The 11974-nt window shown below is 36.3% G+C and overlaps 1 protein-coding gene across 1 annotated transcript; it reads right to left on the reverse strand.

The window, feature by feature from the left end:
* Positions 1-6176: 6176 nt before the first annotated feature.
* LOC110815548 (serine/threonine-protein kinase D6PKL2-like) lies at positions 6177-10865 on the reverse strand. Its single transcript, XM_022043378.2, has 3 exons — positions 10536-10865; positions 7557-9502; positions 6177-7285 (listed from the first exon to the last, which is right to left on the reverse strand). The coding sequence occupies exons 2-3, from the start codon at positions 9296-9298 to the stop codon at positions 6430-6432; spliced, it is 2598 nt and encodes an 865-aa protein (XP_021899070.2). The 5' UTR covers positions 9299-9502; positions 10536-10865; the 3' UTR covers positions 6177-6429.
* Positions 10866-11974: the final 1109 nt, after the last annotated feature.

An 11974-nucleotide genomic window follows, 5' to 3' on the forward strand; every position in this document is an offset into this window, starting at 1 on the left:
GGTAGATAAATAAACCAGCTCATTAGTGGCTCACAAGCAAATTTGGAATCATTTCTCATTAGTATTGTTTAAGAACTATTTATTTAGTCTATAAAGAGAACACAAAATTATTTATGTTTATACTTTTAAGTAAGTTAAAAGTTATCATCATGTTTGTCTATTTTTCTACCGTTGATCCTTGAGAGGTTAGGGTAACCATTATAATAGAAGTGTTTGAGTCATTTGGTGGGTAAGAATGAATTAGTTTTCACTTAAAATCATAATGTGATAAGCCCATAAATGACAAAAATGAGAAGCCCAGAAGGACCAACAAGAGGTCAATCCCAAACCCAAAATATCTACACTAAACAATAAAAAGATGTAGAAGCAAAACATGACAAAAGAATCGGTTAGCACCACCGAACGTGCCACCACCAGAACCGGTTAATCATCTTTAGTCTTTATCTTCCATTATCTTGTAATTACTAGTCTTCAACTTTTTTAATCTTATCTCAATTCGTAGAAGCAGGAAAGTTGGTTCATTTCATTGTGTATTTAAAGCCTCGTGCTGGTGAATGAAGGCATTGAATTTTGATAACAACCTTCTAGTTTAATTCTCACCAAAAACAGAATATATTTCTTACATCTCTAATTTGAACCTATCATTGGTATCAGAACCAGGTTAGCTTCGAACAAAGAACGAATTGAGAACCTCGAGAATGGCTTGGGCTGGTTATAAGATATCGTTAGTCGGCTAGAAGTGGGGATGGTTGATAAGTTCCACCTCATCGAGGAAAATTTGCAACGCCTCACAAACACCGGATGTCCAGCCATGAAGGCCCTGCCAAAAAATCCATAAGCTGGCTTGGACAGACCAGAACCATCAAAGACGACGACCCTGAATGCACAGATGCGACTCGACAGAACTTCTATTTGAATCTAGCCAAACTAGAATTTCTTACCTTCACCAGCGGTGATTCGACGAAGTATTAAGTAATTCTTCGAGTTTTAAGGGACCATCGATGACAATAAAGTTATCATGAACGTATTCCACCTCGAGAGAAAAGCGAATTCTTAGTGACAGTGGCTCCGAAAAATGTATCATGAAGAAGGCAGAGAAATTACCTAGATCGGGTTCACCACTAAGTTGCAAGCTCGTTACGAGCCACCTGAATGTGAGGATTTTGATGAGGCTATTTTCAGAATTTGGTAAGTGGGCTCACTCAGGGACTACTAAAAGGAATGTGAGAAGTTTAATAACAAGGTCTAGGGCAAGACTCAAAAGGCTTTAGTGGGGACCTTCATGGGCAGGCTCAAGCTTGAGATCATTGATCGGATCCGATTATTTAAGTCCACAACACTAACAAAGGCCATCAGCTTGGCTCGGATGCGGGAATACCAATTGGGCTGCTAGCATAGAGCCATCAGGGTCGGGTGTAATCCGCCTCCGAACCCCACCTCATAGCATCCCAAGCCCAAGCCCCCGACGTAGGACAACCAAAACGACTATCTTAGGAAGAAATACAACATTGTCGCCTGCAGGGGCTCTGCTTCCACTGCAATGAAAAATTCACTTCAGGCTACCGTTGCCACCAATCATAGCTCCTGGTTATGGAAGGAGCCAAGGATGAAGATGAACCCGACAACATTGAAAACCTCGAAAATCTCTCCATGCGCTCGTGGGATGTACCATCGCCCAAACGATGCGATTATCGATCACCATTGGCAAGTAGAGGATGACGACTCTCATTAATAGTGGCTCAACCCATAATTTTATCAATAAAAGGATTGCTGACAACCTACAACTTTTGGTGATACCAATTGAGTCATTGCAAGTAAAAGTGGTAAATGGCTAGCCCCTGCAATGTTAAGGGAGGTTTAGCAGCATGCTTATCATTATACAAGGCATCCCCTTTTTACGTTACTCTATATGTTTTGTCTTTAACTGACCTGGATTTAGTGATAGGAATCTAATGGTTAGAGTTGTTCAGTATCATAACCTATGATTGAAAGAAGATAACCAAGAAATTTCTCTGGAATGGCTAGATGCAGAAGTTACAGGGCACCGGTGAACAATCCATCCAAGCGACCTCCATGAGGTTAGTCACTAAAACTCTTCAGCAGAAAAATATAGTTGTGGCAGTATGTATGTAATTAGAAGAATTATTGACAGAATACAATGATATATTTCAAGAGCCAACTGAGCTCCCACCAATTAGAGAAATTGCCCATCAAATTAATCTTAAAGAAAGTACTAATCTGATCAACATTAGACTCTACAGATATGCTTATTTTTAAAAAATTGAAATTGAGAAATAGGTTTAGGATATATAAAAAATGAGGATCATCAAGCCGAGTGTTAGCCCCTTCTCATTCCCGATGCTGTTAATCAAGAAAAAAGACGGTATGTGGTGCTTTTATGCTGACTATAATGCCCTAAACGCGATTGCCATTAAGGATTGCATCCCCATTCCCACCATCGACAATATGCTTGATGAATTGCAGGAGGCCACCTTCTTCACCAAATTAAACTTGACTTTCGATTATCACCGAGTTAGGGTACATCCACCAGACACATACAAGACGGCCTTTAGAACCCATAATGACCACTGAGTAGTTGGTCATGTCGTTTGAGTTATACAATGCGCCGTCAACCTTCTAAGCCATTATGAACACCATATTCCAACCATATTTGCGCAAGTTCATTCTGGTCTTCTTTGAAGACATTTTAATTTATACCCTTAACTGGAATTTATATTTTGAGCAAGTCAAATATACTTTTGAAATCTTACAGCAGCATCAATTCTTGGTGAAAATAAAAAAATGTATGTTTGGACAATAAAAGTTAGAGTATTTGGGGCATATCGTTACTCCTCAAAGAGTAAAATTGGATCAAGACAAGGTATAAGTTATGATGAATTGGCCAAGATCTGTTACTATCACTAAATTACAAGGATTTTTAGGATTAATAAGATATTATAGGAATTTTGTCCAGAACTATAGAAATATAACCAGACCATTGACCAACTTACTTAAAAAATGGCCAATTTGGGTGAAATGAAGAAGCAGAATCTGTCTTTATTGCAGTTAAGCATGCTTTCACAAACACTCTGACATTAGCCTAACCTAACTTCAATGAACCATTCATCATTGAAACAGATGTCTCGAAGAATGAAATTAGTGTCATCCTGACACAACAAAGAAGACCTATTGCATACATGAATCAAGCATTAGAAGTAACCAAACAATCATGGTCAATTTACGCTAAAGAAATGTTAACTATTGTGGTTATAATACAAGTCTGGAGGCCTTACTTAATGGGGTATAAATTTTATATCAAAACAGACAAGTGTAGTCTGAAATACTTTTTAGAACAATGCATTGCTACTCCAAAACAATAGAAGTTGGTGTCCAAGCTGTTTGGATATGGCTATAAGATCACTTACAAGCATGGGAAGGAAAATATTGAGATCGATGCACTCTCAAGACAAATGCATTACCCATCTTTAGCTGCCCCTATTCATCTCCCACCACCAAATATGGGAAGACATAAAGAAAGCCATAACAAGTCATCCTCACTTGACATATTGGGAAATTAGCCTCCGACAAGCCTGATCGACCCTATAGTTAGAAGAATAGACTTATCCTCTACAAAAATAGAGTGATGATACCACCCAGGTCAGAAATTATCCAACAACTTTTACAAGCTTATCATGATTCACAGATAGAAGACCACTTTGGAGTCCTCCGTACTTACAAGAGACTTGCCCAACAATTTTATTGGCCTTCCATGCGGTGAAGAGTGCAAGAATGCATGGCTGCTTGTCAAACATGTCAACGTGCTAAATATGACACACTATCCCCAACTAGACTTCTATAACCTTTGCTGGTTCCTTACCAAGTATGGGACAACAACATTGTAAATTTTATTTAGTGGTTACCACCATCTAGTGGAAAAAATACCATCTTGGTTATAATTGACTACCTTAGCAAATCAACACATTTCTTGGTCTTGTCTCATCCTTATACAGCTAAGGTGGTAATTGAAAGATTTGTTGAGGGAGTAGTCAAGCTCCATGGAATGTCACGTTCCATCACAAGTGACTAAGATTCAATCTTTATCAATCATTTATGGAATGAGTTCTTTAAGATGTCAGGTACATAGCTAAAAATGAACTCTTCATACCATCCTTAAACCGACGGACAAAAAAAGGTGGTTAATGGATATGTTGAACAATACCTTCGTTGTTTGGCTCATCAATAGCCTTGCAAGTGGAACTCCCTTCTTCCATGGGGCGAATTCTTGTGTAACATTACTTTCCACTCGTCTATTGGAATGACCATTCCAAGCTTTTATGACTGACCTTTGCCCACCATTCCTCACTATCAAACAAGTACGGCCACGAGGAATGAGGATGACCAATAGCTCAATGACCAAAACAAATTGCTCACACAATTTAAAGCCAACTTAGATGCTGCCACCAACCACATGCAACAAGTGACTAATGCCAAAAGGTGCCATTTGGAATTCCAAGTGGGAGAGTGGGTTTTTCTCAAGTTTTAACCATACCGCCAGCATATAGCCTTTCGAAGAGCTATCTAAAAACTCTCATGTAAATTTTATGGTCCCTACTAAATAGAACAAAAGTTGGGACCCATGGCATATAAGCTCAAGCTACTTGCCGGATCCAAAATTCATCTTTTGTTCCATGTCTCACTACACAAGAAGAAAATTGGAGAATCAGTCCTTCAAATTAAAGATTTAGCCCCCACCACAAAAAAAAAAAAAAAGAGATTTTGTGCTACAAACTTGTAACAATTCTTGACACACATTGGATTAAGAAAGGCTCAAAGTTTGTAGAAGAGAGCTTGGTTAAATGGTAGTAGTTACCACCTAAATATACAACATGAAAAAATGCTCAAGAGCTCATGGATATATTCCTCAACCTAAATCTTAAGGACAAGGTTCTTTCCAACGAGGGGACGATAATAAGCCCAAAAATGATAGAAATGAGAAGCCTAAAAGGACCAACAGGAGGCCCATCCTAAACCCAAAATATCTGCACTAAACAACAAAAAGAAGCATAAGCAGAACATGGTAAAAAAATTGATCAGCACCACCGAACATGCCACCACTAGAACCGGTCAATCATCTTTAGTTTTTATCTTCCATCATCTTATATTGCTAATTTTTGGGTTTTTTAGTCTTATCTCAATTAGTAGAAGTAGGAAAATTGGTTCATTTCATTGTGTATTAAAGCATTGTGTTGTTGAATGAAGGCAATGAATTTTAATAGCAACCTTCTGGTTTAATTCCCACCAAAAGCAAAATAAATTTTTTACCTCTTTGACTGGGACATATCATAATGAATAATATCTTTTTATTTATGGTTTTTTGTAAATCAGATGTGTTCTCAATTACATCTTATTACATTAACTCTCAGAGACAAAGTTAAAGATTAACATAGATGGATAGTTTGAAAAAAAAAAGGTGAGATTAGAATGGGTGTAATTGCTCCTAATATTTTCGGGTCATATTTGTTTCTATGATCAAATAAAAGGGAATAAATAACAACTCAATTTCCGTTGTTGAAATGTTAGCATTGTGGTTCCAATCACAATGATCGTATGGAATTTGGCTTAGTTTAAATCAATGTAAAAGAGTTAAAAAGAAATTTTTATTTTATTCCATTTAGTTTTGCAACTAGATTTACCAATCTTATTGATAATAAGGAGTTTGGTTGATGCTCCATCTCTTTTACCAAAAAAGTTATTTATGTTGTTTTATGTTTGTCTTATTTTTATTTGATTTATCTTTATTATTATTATTTTTTAAAAATTTGTCTTATAAACTAGAAATTAAATGGAAATTGAACCATATACCAACTGAAGATAAAATCATATTATATCTAAACATGCTTAGCATAAGAAAAAATTGTATGATATTTGGATCCAAGGTAACACAGTTTTTCCTCCTATGGATAGTCCAAAAACAGATTAATTAATTTGAATTTTGAAGTGATATTATCTTTTAGGAAGGAAAGGGGAAAGATGATGGTAAAAAGAGAAAACTAATGATCCAAATCTCTCCTCGGGAGGTATCTTCATGTAAATGTCACAAATACTTTTCCTTTCTATGCAGTCATTTATGACTTCAACAGGGAAAAAAATGATACCACCTGTTTTAAAAACTTGAGTACATGCAAAACTTGTGAGATTATAATCATTTAAAGCATGGAGAAGCAGTACACCAGATGTTTGCAGTGTCAACTACTAGTATAGTATATATAAATAGATACATGTATGGTACTAGCCAGCAGTTTTCCGAAAGTACATATACACTATTTGCTATTATATCAGTTGAAACAAAAACTCAAAGATCTTCCTCTCGACGTTATCCATTAGCTCTAGTTAAAACATCTCAAACGCAATTTGTCTTCTGCACTTTAGTTAAAACATCTCGAACTCAATTTGCTCTTCTACACGCAGCAATTCATCGCATTTGTAGCTCTCCTTTTTGTGCACTGTCGTACCTGCTCCAGTTCCTGTGTCACAGAACCTAGGCAGCTCCGGTGGTGTCGCACACCGTATCAAAGCCCAATTAAGTCCTTCAAAGAAAGGGTGTTGTTTGATTTCTGCTGCTCCTTTGACAGATCCAAGTCGATTCTCAGGTTCCTTTACCAGCAAATCTCTGATCAAATCCCGGGCATGAAAACTAACTACGGGGGTACTAGGGAACCTGAGGCTCTGAGACACCACATTGGATAGCGTTTCATCATTTCCAGAGCCCTTGAAGGGCGTTTTACCATACAAGAGCTCAAACAGGAAGATTCCAAACATCCACCAATCAACAGCATTCCCATGTCCTTCACCTTTGATGATCTCTGGGGCCAAGTATTCATGTGTCCCAACAAATGAGTTTGATCTGGCACTGGTTGGCTCCACTACAACCTGAGGTAACGGACTTACTTGAGCACCCGCATCAACTTTTACTCTTCGGGGTTTTGCAGAAACTGATCGGAGTCTTGGAGTGAAACATGGAACTTGAAAGGATGGATGAAGGCAGAAAGGGTCAATACAACCATCCCCAGTGCAAGGGCTCGAAATCTTTTTTGCAGGTTCTTGGGTAGGTGGAGATGACTTAAGCAGTATTGGATTCACCACACATCTGAGAGACAAATCAAAATCTGAGAGCATTATGTGACCATTTTCTCGAACAAGGATATTTTCTGGTTTCAAATCTCGATATACAACACCAAGCATGTGAAGGTACTCCAATGCGAGAAGAACTTCAGCAACATAAAATCTGCAAATTGAATTAGAATGACTCTTTCCAGTGAGGAGCAAAGGACTAGAAAAGGTGATTTATTCCAATAATAAGCAAAGAAGCCTTTGTCAACTACAGCTTTGAATAACAGAAGACAGATGTGTTCTACAACCAGTAAGCAGGAGAATGAAAGAGATGCCACAAACAGATAATAAAATACAACAATGGAAGTGGAAAAAACAATCATACCATCAAAACATAAATAATAAAATTCATAAAGAAAATCCAAACATCAATAAAAGATCAATACCTGGCTGCATGTTCTGAGAAACTCCTGCATGGTTGTTTCTGCCGCAGCACATGTAAATCACCACCTGGACAGTACTCCATAACCAAGCAAGACAGCTTCTCTGTTGCAAAATGAGCATAAAGTGTAGGAAGAAATGGATGATCTAGCATTTGCAGAATCTCTCTTTCAGTTTCGGCCCTTGCCATTTTTTTCCTACTCATCAAAAATTCAGTGTCCATCACTTTCAAAGCAAATAAGCAATTTGTACCCATGAGCTCAGCAAGATATACAGTCCCAATATCCCCACAACCAAGTTTTCTCAGCAGCTTGAACTGCCTCAAGCCCAGGCTGCCATACTGCTTCTGAACAAGGTGAATTGCTTCCCACCTTGCATCTTTTGACATATGAGGCCTACTGCCAATACGATTAGACCCACTTAGACTGCTTTCCTCACTAATGCTTGTTGTGCTGCTATAATCACCGATGCTACTTTTTGAACTCTGGGAGAATTCTCCCTTTTCTCTGAACCTTGATCTTTCATCAGCTTTTGCTACTGTGAGTTTGATTGGGTTACCACAGTTCAAACTAATCTCTGGTTTGCTTCCACATGTGTCCACAGTGTTTGAATTGACTTCTATACTATTATTTTTGCTGCTGGATGCTGGGGAGGCTTTCAGATTTTCTTCACTTTCATCCTTAGCTGTATGGTTGGTTGACCTGCAGTCTGAGTAACTTGTGCTCAGACCCAAATCATTACTGACATTTCCATTGAAAGGATGGCTGCTGCTGCAAAAAGTTGAACCCTGCTTCACTTTTCTCTTGATGAAGCTTTTGTTCCTGAAGACTGGTTTTAGTAACCGCGGAGTGTTGCTAACAGAATTGTTTACCTTACTATACACAATAGGACTATTCAGAAGAGCTCCACTATGGAGCTTGTCTTTTTGATCTCCATCTGGAATTGAAGGTTTGGCTGGAACATCGGTCCAGGCAGGAGATATCACTTCTAACTCCTGTACTTTCTCACCATTGCAGATAGGAGGAGCATCATGTCTCAAATTTTTCGTGCTAAACCCTGCATTTGATACTTTACTTCCAGATACTGTTTCCAAAGGCACAATCTGATCCAATGAAGGTAATTTGGTCATGACTGCCTTTAATTTTGTCGCACTATCAGATGGAGAAGAAGAATGAGTACTTTGATTAGGAAACTCTGCAAAAGGCACTTGCAGAGATTCTATCATATCTTCAGAAGAATAAGATGTGACCTTTTCTGGTATAAGGGAGATTTTAACCAAATTTCCTTTACTTTCATTCAAACGAAGGCCAGATCCATTAGCCTCAACTACTACTGTCCTATATAATCTTTTGATAGCTCCTGCTTCAGAGACTCCTAAAGAACCTGATGGCTTTAATAGTTTCTTCTTCATGGCAGCCATCTCTGATGCTTGAGAGATGCATAGTCCCCTGAGTGCCTGTTTTAGACTCACATGCTCTGAGATTCCAATTCCTGATGCTTGAGATGAGCCAGGTCTAACAGGTCTTTTCATGGCACTTTTTCTTAAACCATCTCTGCTAGCTGAGGTTCTGATATCAATTGCCTCAAAGAGACGGTTGATATTATCCTCTATGGAATACTTATTTCCTGAATTTGGCATAATATGCTTTCCATTTCTCCCACCCATACTCAATTCATTTTCCAACCCTTCAATTGATTCAACAATCTCAGAAGTGCTGGGAAGAGTATCCATCTCCCCCAAATTCATTCCAACACTAACAAATCTAGATATTAATTCACAAAGTTATACTAACCCATTTCTGATAACATAGTTCGAAGGTAGAAAAGCACTGAGTAGAGATAGAATGTCACATATCCCTCAAAGTTGTCCTCGACCATAATGATTGCAGAATTGAATGGCAAGAAAAACAAAGAGAGGCCTTTAAAAAACTCGGGATGAAGCACCCCAATCCTGACATTATCGAGGAATTTAAGGTAAGTACAATAAAAAATTTTATGCTGAGAGCATAAAAGAGACCCTAATACTGTGAAGGCAACAGTTGCATAGGAGTTAATTTCAGGAACCCTTACATATATAAGTAAGACATTAAACTTCATCTTAATCACTCTTCAACTAATCAAATTCTGGTTGAGAAAGCTGAAATGAGGAAGCTGACTCAACTAAAAAGAGTCATATACAGATGCACTAACTATCTCCTACTTCATACCAAGAATTCAGTTCGGGAAAGATGCACAGATGAAGACTTTAGCTTTCATACACACTATCATGCATTTAAGAAGCAAGGTCAAAATAGGACCTAACATTTGCAACCACCCTGTTCAAAACTTAGTTGGACCTTTAACGCCTCAAAACAAAGAGAAGAACCCCGCACTAGCTAGAAAATTTCCAGCATACCTAAGAACTTTAATTATGCTTTCAAGTTTAGAACCCCTTTCCATTTTGCACTTATGAAAACTGCTGCCATGGAAGCTCACTTTTCTTTGAAGAAAAAAAAGTCCTGAAAATCTGCTAAAATATTATATATTCCTTACAAATATTAATTAAATTCTTGTCCTAAATCTTAAATTCCTCATCATAGAAAGCTATTGACAGTTACAAAAATGATCAGAGATGTCAAATACTAGAAGGAGATAGTCTCATTTTATTTTCATCCTAAGTGCAACAATTACTGAACTTGATACATAAACTTGAGAAAAGCAAGTGAAAAAGGAAAAGGAAATCAAATGATAGAAGTACAAGCTTAAATTTATAAAAGGAAACGAATATAAGAAAAAAAAAAGCCAAATCAGAATCATAAAAACCTTTCTTCAATTCCTTTTACTTCAAACATGTATATTAGTCCTTCCTTACATAAATCAGAACCCACAAACCGAATAAAACCGAAAATCCTAAAAAAGAAAACTGAGAGAAAGAAGCCATAAACGTGTAAATAGAACATAATATATATATATATATATATAAAGAAAAGCAAAAACAGAAATACCTGATTGCAGTAACAGACAAGGAGATCAAAATAGGAAAGAAAGATGCTTTCAGAATACGCTCAACTAGAGTTGATTGGAAGACCCGGACAATTTTGATTCCGAAGGGAGAAGAAAAACTAGGGTGGAAGTGCAAAGAGAAAGAGAAGGAAAGGGAGATTCTGCTTTTGGAGGGTTAGGGCACGAGAGACAGTGGCTGCGAAGTGAATGGGGAAAGAGAAAAAGATAGGTGGAAATACAAATCACGGGAAGTTCACTGTTTCCTTTTCTTTCTAAAATGGCGGAAACAAATAACAGATACTCACCCCTCTCTTCCACAAACTATATATATGTGTATATATGTACATACCCTTTATATATACACCACACAGACAGATTCTTTCTTCCATTATATTACATGTGCAAATTCCAAAATTTCACCTTTGTTTGAGGATGTGAGTTAATTTAAACAGTTATTTTTAAAAAATTATTGAAACATTAATTTTAAAACTTAAATACCAAGTTTCTGGAAATAATAAGAATGTTTACTATTGTGCAAATTTCAATTTTATCAGCAAGCTTCATTTATTATTCTCTCCTAAGTTAAGTTTTTGCAAAGAGTGCTAACAATATGATCATTTGGTATTTAAAATTTTTTAATTCTATTTTAAAAATTACAAATTTAATATTTTTTAATGTATTATAAATGATAGTATGTTAATAATATTTAATTTATTAATATATTAATAAAATTATAGTGATCAAATTAAATTAAATTCCAACAAATTTATTACGTATTAAAAAAAAATTCACAATATTTTAACTTTTTCAATTAGAATAATTACATCAATCAAAATTTTGAATTAATATATATTTTTTTTTAACCCAAAAACTCACTGTCTAGAATATCTTTAAGAGGAAAACTCAAGAGTGTTGTTTAGTTTCTCCTTTTCCTTTTTGTCATTATATATTTTGGCTAATAGATGAAATTTTCTCAGAAAAATTTCAACTCTTGGTCCACCCTCAATTAAAGTCAAGTCTTCACTTGTTTCATATAATTAAAGAAGAAAGGTTTATAACAAATAGAGAAATTTCCTTTTCCGAAATGTACAGAATAAATTAAAAAGAAAACTAACAACATAATGTTATTTATTAAAATTTAAAAAGTAAAAAACGTCTGATATATTAGATGAAATTTTTTCAATTTTCTATATGTAACATCTAATTATTTTTATTATTTTTATTATTTCTATATAAATATAAATATGTATTAATTTAATTTAATTTAATGGCAGGGATCTGCCGAAGCACGGCGGAGCTGCCGTGTCGGATTTTCGAAATTGACCGAGTAGGCCCTGAGTCTGATTTTTGAGTTTATTTGGGACACTTGTAGGTATCATAAACGCGTTTCAGTTCCCGATGAAAAATTTAAGGAACTCAGGGATCGTCCGTAGGCGTAGTA

Source organism: Carica papaya, chromosome 2, assembly GCF_054855325.1.
Source record: "Carica papaya isolate Zhongbai chromosome 2, ASM5485532v1, whole genome shotgun sequence".
In the NCBI taxonomy this organism is placed as follows: domain Eukaryota; kingdom Viridiplantae; phylum Streptophyta; class Magnoliopsida; order Brassicales; family Caricaceae; genus Carica; species Carica papaya.

Excerpts from the sequence above, each read along its gene's own strand:
- LOC110815548 (XM_022043378.2), bottom strand. The coding sequence starts at position 9,298 with ATGAATTTGGGGGAGATGGATACTCTTCCCAGCACTTCTGAGATTGTT. Across the intron at positions 7,286-7,556 it reads TTCTCAGAACATGCAGCCAG|ATTTTATGTTGCTGAAGTTC; the intron begins GTATTGATCTTT and ends TTCAATTTGCAG.